This window comes from Mytilus galloprovincialis, chromosome 1 (genome assembly GCF_965363235.1).
Source record: "Mytilus galloprovincialis chromosome 1, xbMytGall1.hap1.1, whole genome shotgun sequence".
Taxonomy (NCBI): domain Eukaryota; kingdom Metazoa; phylum Mollusca; class Bivalvia; order Mytilida; family Mytilidae; genus Mytilus; species Mytilus galloprovincialis.
The window spans coordinates 131046545-131063866 of record NC_134838.1 but is presented as its reverse complement, the minus strand read 5'-3'; the positions used below and the strand labels follow the sequence as shown (position 1 = coordinate 131063866).

General features: G+C 31.2%; 1 protein-coding gene across 3 annotated transcripts in view; it reads left to right on the top strand.

Moving 5' to 3' along the window:
- Positions 1-17322, top strand: part of LOC143059792 (SCY1-like protein 2) — an 88053-nt gene that overhangs the window by 27126 nt on the left and 43605 nt on the right. For all 3 annotated transcript variants that reach the window (XM_076233357.1, XM_076233364.1, XM_076233369.1), the window contains exon 2: positions 13035-13195. In XM_076233357.1, coding sequence (XP_076089472.1) covers positions 13035-13195 — 161 coding nt within the window. The remainder of the gene's footprint in view (positions 1-13034; positions 13196-17322) is intronic.

Here is a 17322-nt window from a genome sequence, read left to right as displayed (position 1 = left end):
TTGGCATGAGTAATGTTGTATGTTGTCCAGTACTATAGAAATAATTTCAAATAAGATTTCATTGCATATAAGAAAAAAAAATCATTGGAAGTTAACCAATCAAATTTCTCCTCTTATTTTATCTGTGTACAAGGTTTAATCACCATGTTACCTCAAGATTACAAAATATTCTATAGAAATCCCAAATAAAAAAATATGGTGTTTTGAAATACCCAAGACATATTTTAATGACATAGAAAAGTTTTACTAAAATAAATTGAAGGATTAATTACCTACAACTGTTAAATTCAAGAGAATATTTTTTTTCGACCTACTTTCGTATACAACCGGAAGTAACGTACCATGATTTGGTGGTATTACACCTAAAGGTATTTTCGAAATGTTGAAGGCCGTACGGGGACCGATAGGTGTTAGTTTCTGTGTCATGTGGTCTCTTGTGGAGAGTTGTCTTATTGGCAATCATACCACATCTTCTGTTTTGTATAAAGGGATCATAAGCATGATCGCTTTCAGTTTTATTACAGTAAGTGTGTATTTTATCTATGAAGAATATGGAATCCCAAGTTTGTCGTAAAGTACAGAAATTCCATAAAGTTATTCCTTTCTTTAGCCGATTGATTTCTCAGACCTTTCGCTGTTGCTTAATGAAGAGACACCTGAAAATCATGATGCCATTAATTATTGCTGGCTGATTTCACTTTACAAAGCTCGTGTTTATTGATGAACCTGTATTTGTAAAGGAAAATGGCCAATAACATGCTGTAATAATTATCAGATTAAATGAACTTACATATTAAGTTAACAGTAGTAATAACGTATTATTTTAGAGACATCATTTATTTTTTATTGGTACATTGCGTTTCACTTATGGTTATCAATTACATACTTCCTTCTGATTACAATACATAATCAATGTTATTCCAAGCGTGCTAAATGGACCATTACAAATTGGAATTCCTCTGATATATTGTCATTAACAGCAAAAAATTAGATATCAAGAAGCATGCTTTAAAAAACAGCGTGACAGCAATTCTCTGAAGAGGAAACACCGGGATGATATAAAAGTAATCCGTTATATTCTAAGAGAACTAATGGTATAATATCGTCATTGTCATGGCTAAATTTACAATTCTTCTCGGTAGAATGATATTAATTTGATTACCTTTGTGGGACTAGCATCGATTTAGAGAGTAATAACAGTTGCACAACAATAACGACTTATCACTGACAGTACATGAAGCTATCCTTCCAGGAAATATCAAACTTTCACATGCTTCATTAAATAATTAATAAAACCTATTCAACTGATAAATCAAGGACGTCTTCGTCATTATTAAAGTTTGTTGTTTCGACGTTAATGATATTGATGTCAAATAACGTATTTATTTCGTTTCTATCTTCCTTGATGTTCTGTGGCTTTTACTATCATTCCTTTATAGTTTTGAATATTGCTGCTTTTATATGTTGATTTTTTCGTTTTGGGTGGAAATTTCTATGTATATTTATGTGTTTTATTTAGTTTTGTGTTCCTTATTTCATTAATTTGCTTGCGATTTTCTTATCGTATATCATTTAAAACGAAGAACAAAATTCCAAACTCGCATGTAACTCATTGGTCCGGTTTCTGTATTCCTTTCATGTTTAATAATTAGGCACGTCATACTATCAGTTTTGATTTCTCTATAAAATAGTGTAAGAATTAGCAATTAACGTTTGATTTATTTACTTCTAAAGACAAACATAGCCTAAAAGAATCACAGATATCGATTTAAACACGCTGGCTTGTAAAGGTTAAGCATGGAATTTTTCATTTATCAATTATACAAAACGTCCATTTATCATGCATCAAAGCAAATATAATTAAAGCAGATTCATGCCGTCGGGAGCCTCATAGTTCCTAGAATTTAATGTTAGATTGACAATGTTTATTATTCTCGCCATCGGGAGCCCCCTGGTTCTAAGATTGTCATGTCAGATTGACAATGTTTATTAACGGTTTTGAAAGCACCTATTTATATTGAAGTTAAGAAGCAGAAAACAATTTCGCATGTCGTATTTTCTTGGTTAAATACTTTTTCAAGCGCAAACTAGCTTTTATTTTTCATAGCAGCTTTTACTTAGAAATGTAAAAAGCAATCGCTTTAAGAAGATATAAAAAGAGATGAGGTGTACATAAACCTGAAATTCTAAACCGATGGCTTATATAAAGACCCATATATATAATATATATACAAGTTTAAGTTGAAAACAATGTTCAAACTTATGTTTGCGATGGATAAAAACCGCAATAGTTATACGGGTGCATGTTAAACAAATTTCTTGGAAGAGGGGTCTAAAACAGAACCATTTTTTCCCCAAAGACCAAAAAAAGGGTAAAGTATATTTTAAAAAACCGCATTTGACCAGCAGGTATAACAATTGTAAACCCTGTTGACTGCCATTGACTATTGCCAAATAAATTGATTAAACATTTTCAAAACATGGTTCTGCGAAAAAATCAAAAGTACTATATTGTTTTGTAATCTAATTCAATAAATTTTACTTGCTTCCGTTCACATATGTAGTGTATTTGATGATGATGATGATGATGATGATGATGATGATGGTTAAAACGTTAACACCAAGTACGAAACACGAACCAAATTGACTAGCCAAAATCGTTTAAGGTCATTTTTTCTTGAGGGAATTGGTGTTAGAATTGATATGCAGGTTAATATTTGGCAGTGTCTCTGCTTGCCCTTTATTCACATCGTTAAAAAATTGTCGATACTCAAAATATTAGCTTATAGAAATTCAATTAAACAAATTGCTTGCAATTGATAACACCACATCAGAGGAACATATTTTCAAGATGCAATAATAAGATTGTGTTTTACTGTTTGGTTTGGATTATATGATATTCTGCAAATATATGACCCATATATTATATATCTAAAAGAATTTGATAATAAGGTTAAACAAAATAAGAACGTCTATTTCATATCTGGGTCTATTTCTTGATATCTGCATAGATGGTCAACTCCCAACAAGGATCTGTGACAAACGTATCGATTTCAGCTTTACAATTGTCCGCTTTTTATTTCTCAGCAGTCTTATACTCTCTGTCCCTTGTTATATCATCTACATATCTCAAATAAACGTTATATCCGAGCATGTTCACTGTATAAAGCCTTCATTAATAGGCGTGTTCTCCGAACAGGGTTATGATGAGTAACGACTGATATCAACACCATTTAATATCATAAATATTGTAACCAATACGATGTGTATATTAATCCATCGTAGATACCAGGATTAACATTTTGTACGCCAGGCTCGTGTTTCGTAAAGAAAAGACTCATCAGGGACGATGGAATCAAATAAATTATAAAGGCCAAAAAAGTACGAAGTTTAAAAACATTTAGGCTACAAATTCCGAGAGATTTTGCCAAATACAGCTAAGGTAGTATAAAGTATAACTCACCAGAGATCTTTAGATAACAAAGCAATTGTCTAATCTGTGAATTACTAAAAGTTAGATTTCCCTAGTGTGACATTTTGACTGCGTTGGATCCACATGTTAGGTGATGCATCTATGGTAAATAATGCCTAACCTGTTGACGCATTTGGTCTTGCACCGTTTACAAAATATGCAATTTACTCCGATTTCATTTTATTTCCTCTATAATCATTTCCTTAATTGATCCGAAAGGATAGTACGAATTGTATGAACAAATGTATACAGCACGACAACAACTTTTTTGTAAATCAAAACAACAATAAAATATTTTATTGTAAAACATAAGGTAAAACCTAATCAAGATTTACTTTTTTATAAGATAAATCGATTTACGAGTTATCAAAATTAGAATACTACTGTTGTGTCTAATTCGGTTTTGAATCTTTTTTATCATAAATCACTGTGTTGTCTATGTTTTTATCGTTATGCTATATATGCTATTATCGTTATGCTATATATGCTATTATCGTTATGCTATATATGTTTTTATCGTTATGCTATATACGCTATTATCGTTATGCTATATATGTTTTTATCGTTATGCTATATATGCTATTATTATCCCCTTGGTAAATGATTATATGACAATAAAAATTCATTGCCAGTGTGGTTCCAACGTTTATCAATCTTAATATCAAACGATAACAAAAGATATTTATATAATATAACTTATTCATTTATGTTTTTCACCAAGTTTAAGTCATTCAGGATGTTTAATTTGCATTATATTTAGGTGTTATACTATTTTCTACCACTTGGTATAGCTTGCGTCAGCCATTTTGTTTTATGGCGCACCTTTTCAGATTTATTTATATGGCGCACCTTTTCAGATTTTTTTTATGGAGCACCTTTTCAGATTTTTTTTATATTCATTGCTTTACAATTTTGTATTTGATTTTGTCTACAATTTGTTTTAGTTCGAGCGCATTTGGTAAATAAACATATAAGCCTGATATCTTAGACGTTTTACAACTACATGGTAGATGTTACTGCTGGTGATCGTTCTTCTAAGAGAGTATCACCAGCCCAGACGTCGGAATTTTTGTTTTTACATGAAATAAAAAAAAAATCACCAGACAGACCGAACTTAATGGGAAAGATCATAAAAACTGACTAATTTCAAATGCTATCAATCAATGTAACAAGTGAAAAGCAACAGACATTTTACTGACTTGTTGCAAGTATTTCCAGAAAAGCATGTTAGGTTATACTTTGACGAGTTCATTTCTGTATATAAATGTTAACTACCATAAAGCATATCATATGCTTTAGTCGTGTATAGTATTTTTCGAAATATTTGGAATTTAAAGCTCTACAACTTCATGTTCGATTTGGCCTACCAAATGTTTAATTCAAAACGCGCATCTGACGAACAAAACTATGAACCTGTTACAAAATGTTGATGAGCTATAATATAATTATAAACATTATCTGATAACGGATTCTTTGGAGACTTACGTATGGTATGACCAATACATTTTAAGCTCATTTGATATTTTATACTCCTGTCAACTGTTACCCTTGTCAATACTGTATGACAAATACATTTTAGGTTCAATTTATATTTGATACTTTAAATGTCCACTGTTACACTTTTCAATGCTGTATTTATATTATACTAGTAGACTTTAATTTGTTTGAATACAATAAAGTATTAAGAAACCTCACCGAGACATTACGGCCATCAAATACAGTATATTCATTTGCTTAGAAAATCAACTAGCACCTAATATGTCTACATAATCCCTACAGTCTTAATAATCATTTATTAGGTAATAGAAATGCAATAAAATAAGAAGATATTAACCACGTATCCCTCCGATCCTTACTTTTGCGTTTAATAACTTTTCATTAAAGCTCAGATTTCCTGTATGTTTTGTGTAAATCCTATATATTCTTGTATTTAATTCTCACGTCAAACCGGAATTTGAGGAAAAGATCATTGTCACTCCTATTGTTAAATTCTACTTTAATGACATTTGCTAGATTGTGTTATAAAAAGTTCTTAAAAGAAATTGGTATTTTGGATTGACCTAAGACTTAGTGTTGAGATAATTGATTATCTACATGCTTCGATCTATCATCTGATTACGTGTTACAATTGATTTTAGACACATTCTCCTCAGATTTTACAATCATCAGTCATTGGTGATAACTTGCTCTGTCTTAATTCACTGACTTGATTGGAATCAGTTTAGTTTATTTCAATTGGAAGTAAACATATTATTTCCTGGTGGGTCATGATTATCAAAGAATATTTGAATAGTCAACATGAATGTCTTTGTAGTAAATAGCTAAAAGGTAAAATTACAAAAATTTTGAGCTCCGAGGAAAAGTAAAAACGGAAAGACCCAAATCAAATGGCTAAATCAAAAGCTCAAACACATCAAACGAATGAGCAACAACTGGCATGACTTGGTACAGGCATTTTCTTGTGTACAAAATAGTGAATTGAACCTTGTGTTATAGCTAGCTATTGAAACCTCTAAATTGTATGAGAGTCGCATCAAATTCCATTATATTGACAACGATGCGATAACAAAACAAACAGACATAATAGGTAAAAATGCAAAAAAGGGTTACAGCAGTCAGCATTGTGTTATAATCTTTAACAATAAACAAACGAACAAATATGAAACAAAGAAGCTATAAAAGGCATTTATCAAATTTAACAACCTTATTCATTGCTTTTTTTATCATACGATTTCATTTATCTTTGTTACATCCACTCATAAAGTATTGAAAGATTTTATGTACTAGGACCGAATCCTTACCCTGACAGGCACATGGTTAGGTTAATATTAACTCTGATCAGCATGTACACATCACACCTGGTAGATATAAAAGAATTTTGTCGTTCCAAGTATGAACAGAATACTTGTCAGAAGTAAAACAACAACAATACCGCACTCCAAGGAAAATTTTAAACGGAAAGTTCCTAAGCAATTGCTAAATCAAAAGCTTATACACATCAAACAAATGAACAACAACTGTCATATTCCTAACTTAGTTCAGACATTTTGTTCAGAAGAAAATGATTGATTTAACCTTGTTTTATAGCAATAGGATGTTTTTCGTTTGTTAATTGAAAGATGTTTTTCAAATTATATTACAAATTAACTGTTTCCAAACTTGGAATAATTTTTTGAAATACTAAATAAACTCATCATAGATACCAGGATTAAAATTTCATATTAACGCCAGACGCGCGTTTCGTCTACAGAAGACTCATCAGTGACGCTCGAATCCCAAATTTTTGAAAAGGCCAAATAAAGTATGATGTTGAAGAGCATTGAGGTCCAAATTATCCTAAACATTTTGCCAAATACAGCTAAGGTTATCTATTCCTGAGGTATAAAAGCCTTAGTATTCAAAAATTCTAAATTTTGATAACGGGTAATTTCTGAGTCTTTTGTAGACCAAACGCGCGTCTGGCGCAAATACTAAATTTTAATCCTGGTATCTATGATGAGTTTATTTACATATTTTTAATTTCGAGCGAAATTGATAAACACAATTCCAGACATGCGTGTCTTTATTTTGAATGATGCAATGCCTTTGATATTTTAACTCAGTCGTTTGTATATTAAACATCAATTTATGAGGTATCAACATGTATAAGATTAACAAACTAAATGACAGTCATTCTATGCATACTTTTGCTACCGGCCTTATACGTGGAGGTTTGCACTATTACAACCCAAATCTTAAAAGAGAAAAGTTCATCAGAAAAGGTATAATTTTATTTAGAAATAAGCAATGAACCATCAACAAGTATCTGTATTGTAGGAGGTTACGAAACAAGTATCGTAATGTCGACTTTTAAAATAGACAGTATGGAACTTCGTCAATAGTTTGTTCATGTCATTTCTTAATATTTTCCTCAGTTAAAGAATTTCATATGGATACAAGACCTGTTATAGTTTGTTCAATAATTCAAAAGAGAAACAGAACGGTTTGAGAAAATAATCATAATTTTATGGCATTGAATCACAGACGAAACGCATGACTAAAAATCAATTGCCAATAAAATGTTTACCTTTTTACTGAATATTATCATTCTAATTCGAAAAAAAAAAATGCCGCAATATCCGACTCGCTTGATCAGATATATATTTCTTCTCTTATTATTGTCGTTCAATTGACTAACCGTGAAATTATGCAATATGTTTTATCCACTTATTATTACATTTCTCACAAGCCATCAACAGATAATGTAGTAACCCTGATCAAATCTTTCCCTATGGAATGTCACACAATTCGGACGGTTGAATATTATCTTATAGTAATCATATCTAATTCGGTTCATTCAGCTGATAAAACCAATAACTAGTTGTTATACTGAAAGGGAATGCATTATTCTCGTTTGAATTGTTTTACATTTTGTTACGTCAGGGCCTTTTATTAATGTCGGTATGGTATGGATTCGCTCATTGTTGAAGGACGTATGGTAAGCTGCGTATGGTGTCTTCTATGGGATCACGTCCATTTTGGATATACTCTGGTGGAAGTTGTCTTATAGTTGATCATTATACCTCTCCCAATTTTTATATAGAACATTAAAGAATTTTGATATCTTTTGTAGACAAATGCGCCTTTCTCATATCAAATTATACGTCTGTTATCTTCTATTTGTTTTGTTTTAGCCTCATTGTACTAAGGCATGCACATCGCGTGTAATTTTCTTATTTCATATTTTCGATTTGTTATTTATAGAATCGTCGGCAGATCTTTTCTGTTTAAAGTGTTCGCAACTTTCATAGACACGGACAATCTAGTGCTCAATGTATAGTATAAACACCTGTCAATTGCATGTTGATCTTTAGAACTTTTTGGGTTTTGTGTAGTTCTTGAATTCCATTCTACACATTATTGCTTTTAGTATGAACATTTCTGTTGGTTTCAATTTCGATAGTTATCAACTACTAATCCACCAATAGACGTATGTATCGTGTAGTCTGCAATGAAAAATAAAACTTATCGAAAGTTGTTGTTTCGGATGTTCCTTTTATCAAGATTGTTCAAAACAAAAAAACTTCCTCTACTTAGATGTTCTATCTAATATATTATTATTCCAATGAGGTATTTGTCATACGCTTTATTTGTATATTCCTTCTCACTAGACATTTTAGGAGTTGATTTGTCTCTGTATATAGTTCAAATTTGTGTTCAATGCTGACGACCATTATAGCAGGGAAAAGGGGGGGGGCGAGGAATTTTGATTCGGTACAGATGTCTAATTAGAGATGTAGTCAACTATTTCAATTTTAAATATTTAATGAATATTAAAGAAAATATCTTTTACTCAATTTGATTTAGTTAAATTTGTTTTTGCTTATTTTATATTTCTGTTATGTCTGAAACTTGTTTGCTTGTCTCTTTACTATTGGTAAAATGTATTTGTTTTATGTGTGCACAAAATATGTTTGCACTTACCTGCATTTTCATTCTGTCTTGTGCAAAGTTATTTCTGCAAAACTGTTCTTTTTAATAACCTAGTTGACCCCCTCCCCCCAAAATTGAATATCAAATGGTCATCTCCTTAGTGTACTAATTCCACCTTTATCTAAAACATGTTAACGGAGAGCTAAGTATATCGCATCTGTATCACAAGTTTATATCGATTTTATCTACAATTTCAATCTTTGTCTGCTATTAATCCAAATGGTACTCACCATTTCGACAATTCTCGGACCAAAAACGTAAAAGGAATACAATAATTATCGCCGATAAAGCCACGGTCTAGACTTAATGTTATCATCAACGTCTAGAAACCTGTCTTTAAACTATTTTTAGTGGAAACCAGTCACAACATAAGGTAACAGTCGTGTTTAACTACATTGATAAATTATGAATGGAATCATATTGAAAGCTTTTCTGAAGAGTGGAATGGTTGCATTCATCAACTGTCTCATTCCTTTATCAAATCATTTATAATTTAGTATAGATATATTCTATAGACACCTATTGATTGCTGTAGACTTCATGTCTAGATGTCTTTTGAATTTTTTGCGTTTGATAATTGTCTAATTGTAAAAATATAAGAATTAATTTCACTTGATATTAAGGGCATCATGTCACCTAAGAATCGATGTTTCGGTGAGTTCTTTGAAATACTGTATTAAAGTGAAAACTAAAATGGGTACCTTTGGGAGTTAAAGTGATCAATTCCTGTTTTTGGTTTTTACTTAGATATATTCATATTCTGAAAGGGTTTACAAGATTTGAGAATCGGTAAACAACTGTTGCCTCTTATCGAATTGTATCATATGTTTCAAACTGATGCTTGCATGTTGTCTGAGGTTGCTCGTCGCAATTAATGCAAACTTAGAATCAGTAAACTACTGTTGCATCTAATATAATTGTATCACATGTTTAACCTGCTTGTTGTATGTTGTCTAAGGTTGCTCTAAGCAGTTAAACCATGGTTGTTTCACAAAAGGTTCACTTTTGTACTTAAAATTATGACATAAACTAACAACAAATTTTGAAGATGAGAATTAGGTGTTCCAATATCTGCGTAGGATTTCAAAATATGTAATATGACATGTTTATGTTTTCTTGAGGCCAATATTAGTAAATGAATATTATTCTGAAACGGAAGTTTTGAACCTAACATTATTTTAAATGTATGAACAATAATTTAATCGGTCATTTAGTAAATTTCCAGACTTAATAGTTTAACTATGGTAAATTTAGTACTGTTTGAACTGTCGCTTGTAGTCTGTTCTTTCAATAGATTTTCAATCGAGTCAAAATGCTGTTGATATGTACAATTAAATAGAAACTACTGATGAGTCTGAATATTGTGTGAACAGACCTTATTTGCCACAGTGGACTAGTCTGCAAATTTACTAAAGTCTAAAAATTACTGATTTATCGTTCAGTGCAGTAAACATCTGTGCAGATTAAAATGACCGTTTTATATCATTGTGGGTAAACTAGTATGGTGAAAATACCAGTTTCTACTAGTCCGGTAGCCTAACAGCATGGACACTAGTAGAATATAAAATAGTATTTATGATTTTCGAATAGCGGTATACAAATGATGCCTTTATTTATCATCACCGGACCGAAATCTCAGCTGGTAGACAATCTTTCCCCGAGGATTCAACCAGCCCGGTAGCCTAACAGCATGAAAACTAGTAGAATGAAAAACATTATTTATGACTTTCGAACAGCGGTATACTACTGTTACCTTTATTTATCTGACATGTTTAGTGAATTGCAAAGGAACATTGTGCGTTTTATTTTTATAGTTGTGTTTTACACTCAGTTTTAGTTTGTTACCGATATTATTTTTCTCTAAATCGATTTATTACTGGGGAGACCGATATATATATACTACTGCTGCTTTTATTTGTGTCTTTGTGCAAAGGTCTAAATAAGAAAACGATACTCAGTTAAAATTAACACCATTTGGTTATTTCCAATCCTGGTATCTGCAGTGCTAATTCGCCGATGTCATGTTGTTTTTAATAATTTCTTCGAAAAAGCTATTTCCTTCACTACAACTGGTGTGTGTGTTTAAATTCATAATGGGCACTAGCCACGAATTAGACAAACATAAACATATACTTTTAGATTTTTGTTTCAAACATTCATAAATTAAAGCAAATTATAGAAATAATATTTTACTAATGACAGTGAGTATGGTTCAATTTCGTCAAACAAAGCTAAAACATCGCTGGTTTATTATTGCAAAAATTCAACTAATTTAATTCCGTATCCATTCAAAGATAAGAATGTCAACATTGTAAAGTGAATCAAGGGCGGAGTTCATTTTTTTTTTTTTTTTTTTTATTTAACATTTTACATGTATATGTTCATAACATAAAATCAAATACTAGTAGATCAACAACAAAAAAGGACCAAAAAACCCTGTTGCACGTGCTAACCCGACGACAGACTTCGGAGTTAGTATCGATGGACAATACGATGGCGCTTGGTCTTCAATACGAAATGCAGAAACCTCGTAAAAAGCCAACGCATTGTTATTTGTTTCTTTTGGAATTTGGATATACGTTTTAGCATGTTGTAAAGAAAATATGAAATTTTTGGTAAAAATAATAAACATGATTTTAACAGCAATGAATGCCCTTTTAATAGACGAGTCTTTAGTGCCTTCATAATTGGCGAGAAACATGATTGGTATGTGTCCCTTTATATTCTTGATAATTAAAGCATCCCATCAACCGACCGTACAAGGGCTGTACAGCCAGTCAAGGTCGTTAAAAACTTCCATTTGTTGATTCCATCAACGTGTAACCACAAACGATTTTTTTTATCACTGTGATTGCCAGAGAGTCTTATAATAAACAAAAAACTGATATAAAGACATATTTTGGTGTGAAAAAAGTCTGTACATAATTCATCTATGTGTCCGTTTTCTTATACATAATTTAGAGAGTTCTTCTGTGTAATTCAGCAGGATATCTAGCAATATGTTTTTCTCAGATTTTTAAATAAAGATATATATCTGGCTATTAATCAGGGTCAGAGCTTGCGTGACAAGATCAAATATATTACAATGTATGATCAGTCTACAAGTCACAACAACACTTTATATACTGTGACACTGATGTAAAAGATCAATAGTCGTTTGTTAAGCTTATTTACTAAGATAGGAACTAATTTGAAAGTCTATAGAGTATCTGATCTCGCTCCCTGGAAACACAGCTTGCTAATGGAAAAGAAATTAAACCTTAAAAATCACATCTCTAATCTAATAATTTGGGTCTATTACGGTTTCTCCTAACAGAATATTAAGCGCCTCAACCGATTAATTCGTTGTGTGTAAAATATTCAGTGACTAAGTAATACAGTAACGCGACAGTCAGGCGGAATATATTTTTTCCTTGGCCGGAAAACAATTATCATATATGACTCTCTTTACTTGCTGAAAATAACGTAATTGAATAAGAGGCGACAAGGCACTTAAAACAAAGTGTTTTTGCTTATAAGCTTACCCGTATGTTAACCATGAATTGTATTCAATATCAGGTGACCTACTTTTAATAATTCAAATTCTGAGCTATGGACAGGCGGAACTAGTTCTTTGGAATCACTGGCATTAGTTGTAGGCAGTGGTTGCATACAATCTAGAAATATTGTTAATTTTGTTTTTAAATGTTTAAGCTGTTAGGTGAAATCTGAAACTAAAGAATATAGGTAATCAAATTAAAAAATGTGAAAGAAAAACAAATTATTCTCCCACAAAGCGATATTTTTAATTTTCTATTTGCTAATGTATTTCTATAGTTCACGCTTTGGTTTTTTTTTCTGTATATGTTTTATATTGTGACAACGTTGATTAATGTGTGTTTGCTGACTTGACTTATTTAAAATGTATGAAAAAATAAATTATTGTAACGTCAAAGAAACAGCACATACACGATATTCATAGTATCTGCTTGTCCCTTTCTTTTTTCAATCAAAATAAAAAAAATACACATTTTGGAAAAGAAAACAAAATCAAAAACCACTAAATTTAATTATTTCAGTATCACAAAATAAATACTCTTTTGTTTTTCAGGAGGCATCAGTGTTCCTATTTGAAAAGAAGATCGCAGATAAACTTCACAAACCAAGACGGAAAGAGACAGTATCAGAAATTCTTCGGAAAGAAGTACAGCATTTAGAAAGAATAAAACATCCTAGAATATTAAACATAATTCATCCATTAGAAGAGTGTGGGTAAGTCTTATTTTAAATCCACATTGTTTCAGGAGAAAAACACTTATGTGGTTCCTAACTGGTTCTGGTTTCTTGTTTTTGATATAGATGATACCGTTGTTTCTCCGTTGGAATTGTAACTACAATCCCCTTCCCTTTCATGAATGTGACCTACCGAATTAGACTATTTACCGGATTTGTTATCACATAAGAAACACGACGGGTGCCACATGTGGAGCAGGATCTGCTTACCCTTCCGGAACATCTGAGATCACCCCTAGTTTTTTAGGGGGTTCGTGTTGTTTATTCTTTAGTTACTACGTTGTGTCATGTGTGCTGTTGTTTGTTTGTCTTTTTCATTTTTAGCCATGGCGTTGTCAGTTTGTTTTAGATTTATGAGTTTGACTGTCCCTTTGGTATCTTTCGTCCCCCTTTTGATCTATAATGGTTTACCTTTACAAATTGTGACTTAGATGGAGAGTTGTCTCCTTTGCACTCATAACACATATTCGTATTTCTAAGAAACATATGTATGCTGCTTAGTTATTTTACACTTACTCATTACGTCGTATGATAATCAACGAAAATCTTTATTTCTTATCAAATATAATCAGACGAAGAAGCACTGCAATCTATCTACCTCCGCGAACTCTTGAATTCTTTTGAAACACCAAACGGTGCTGCCTCTATTTGTAGACTTTTTGCTAAACAATATTGAATTAATAGTGTTCCCCTCATCTTTAACAAAGAAATTCAATTTCACACTAAAACAATAATGTTTCCCATTACCAGATCTGAAACATAGCTTTTTGAAATATTCAAGTAATATTTTACTGGTAGTGATAAATCAGACTATACAAAGTGTCATCGTCTATGATTATTTGGTGATAACAATTCTCAAAAGAGTAATCAATGGACTTTTGTACTAAAATAAAAGAGAAAAAAGTAAAGGTGGCACTTCTATGTACAACTACTGGCTATCTAGAAATCTTTTTATGTAATTAATTTTATGACTCAAAAATGGTCTTTTTGTACACATCATTTGGTTAACTTCCTTCCAATATTCTTGTTTTATTGACAGCTATTTCTTTTTTTGTGATTCCATCTGAATTTAATATTTGTTATTGTTCTCTTGATGTACGTATGGTTTATCTGTGTGTGATACAGAATAAATCATGCACTGTATTAGACAGTTAAAGATAATTAATAACAAACACCAAAGAATGTACTAGCTTGCAGTTAGAAGAGAACATTTTCCTTTGATGTGTAAAGTACAAGACAAAATTAGAAAAATAGAAGGAAATAATAAAAGAAACACAGACAATCCTATTGTTAATGATAAACACGATTCTTAAACACAATACTATACTACAAACAACAGTTCTGTTTCTCAGCAACAACTGTTTAGTTACCTAATGGAAACGATTTTCTGACTGAACACACATTATTTCCGGATTTTTCTGCGCCTAAGAGACGTATCTGACGTATTTTATTGCATTCATTTAATGCTCTCTGCAATTAGATTCCAAGAAATGGAATTATGTTTCTTCCTTTTACAGTTTTACTAAAAGTACTTTTGGTTAGAGTGCAACATAGTTAGCGTAATATTTGTAATTGTTCTAGTATAATATAACGCAAGGAAACCAATACCAGAACTTTCTATAATACCTTTTTTATGTACACAGCTACTTTTGCATAGGAACTATTTCTGTACTAAGAATCTGTAGTACTGGAAATTTACTTTTAATATTCAATACTATTTTGTTACTTTAAATTTATTGTAATATTTAGGTACCTGTATTTTACAGTACTTAATTTGTACTTGAAATTTAGGTACTACAGATTTTTGGTTACTACCGTTGCATTTTCAGCATTTTGAAAGTTTTTATATTTCAAATCTCTTAAAATTATGATTTTCAAAAATGGAATATTGTATTATTTCTGTACCAAAATATTAAGTACAATTCAAGTACTGTAAAATACAAGTACCTAAATATTACAATAATTTTAAAGTAAAGAAATAGTACTAAATATTAAAGTAAATTTCCAGTACTACATATTTTTAGTACAGAAATAGTACCTATGTAAAAGTAGCTGTGCATACTTAAGACATGATAAACATAACACATTCAATAGTATCAAAGCATACGTTAACTCAAGTTTAAGATCTGGAATGTTTTGCGGTATCATACTTTAAAGTTATATATGGTTGTTGGAGTATGTATATGGTGTTATTTATAACATTAGTGCATACACACAAGTGTGGTATTTTAAGCCCGTCTTTCGTCATTTTTACGCAATATCTATTTTCATATGTATATCCTTCTGCCTGTTTTCCTACACAGCCATTTTACTAACTTGTTATGAGGTGATTCATAAATATCATATATCATTCTCAACAATTCTGATGCACATTTCATGGATACCATATGGTCTTGGTGTATCTATTTATTGTATATATCATTCGATTTCATTTATAAAGTTTTCATTCTGATATGGCTTCTTCTTATAGTCCTTTCGGACATGCCGTTTTTGCAGTTTTCACTTAAGTCTTTGTATCTGATCGTCTAGTTCCATGGGAATGTGAATATATAAAAGGGCATTAAAATAAATGAGATAATTAGCGATATTAACATAGCTCAGACACGTGATTAAGATTACACTGAGCTGCTCATGTTGAAGGTAGATGATTGCATATTGATCATTTCATTTAACCACCTGCTCAATCAAAGGCTATACATAGACAGATCCTAAGATTAAAAAATAAATTGTGTTGATAATCTTATTGAAATGGACTCTTATAGTCAGCTGATTACAGAAACGTTATGAAGTAATGCGACCTTAAGTACCATCATGTTATCTGTATCAATTTGAGGATAACATCCTGCCAATGTGAAATATCAGACTCGTATTACAACACTTTACTGAAATATCAGACTCGTATTACAACACTTTACTGGAAAAATCAATGAGTTCGAGTATCTCTTACGAGGATGTTAGAGCGAACAAAGGCCGACTATAAATAAGCAGAGGCCGACTCAAATGTATCCTCTAGATGTCTTTACCAGCATGTTAGGTTTAGTAGTTGTCATAGGAAATAATGGTTAATGAAAAATTAAGGAATATCAATAAAAACAAAATTAAAGGAATTATTATAATTTTTAAAATATTCAATTTTACCGAAATAGTCAGTTGACACTGAATGTAAAATTCCACAAAAAGTAAAATCACAAAACAACTGAACTCCGAGGAAAATATAATCGTAATTTTTTTTTCTTCATTTTCTTCGTAATTTGACAAATACAAAAAAAAAATTTGTGAAATACAAAAAAAAACCCAATCTTTATACAAGTTAAACTGAATATGCTTCTTAAATATAAAATAGTGATTACAAACCCTTCACTGGGGACAGAGAAACTTAGGAGTGATAAAACATGTTCAACTCCCGTGTTGTGCTACCATAAACTCTAATAATATCACATGACCAATGTAACCCAATCAGAATGTCCCATGACCAATGTAACCCAATCAGAATGTCCCATGACCAATGCCAACCACTCAGAATGTCCCATGACCAATGTAACCCAATCAGAATTTCCCATGACCAATGTAACCCAATCAAAATGTCCTTTTCTGATTTGTGCTCCCTGTCCACATTTTTAGATTTGGCCTCTCGGAATAAAATCAATACCAATTTTCATAAAATGGGTGTTTTTACTTGTAGCTTAAATTCAGCTGGACTGTGCAAACATTAAATTACTCCAAGGTTTATATAGCATTATGCTATGGCCATATGTGTATTCAAAAATCTTAAAACAATAGATATAGGAAGATGTGGTGTTAGTGCCAATGAGACAACTCTCCATCCAAAAACATTTTTTTTTAAATACTAACCTAACAGTGTTTTTGTTTACAAATCTAAATGTTGTTCTTCAACATGAGACCAATCTATTATAAATAATGTATAGTCTTGTAATTTTATATTTCAAAGTATGTAAGTTTATCATAGTACTTCAACTCATTGTAGACTCAATATTTTATTAAAGTTTCACCTTGTATCAACCTTGGTAAGTAAATTTGAAAACCATTTAATTCAAACCCATTCAGTTTCTTGTAAAACAAGTCAACAACGTTCGACGTTATTGATT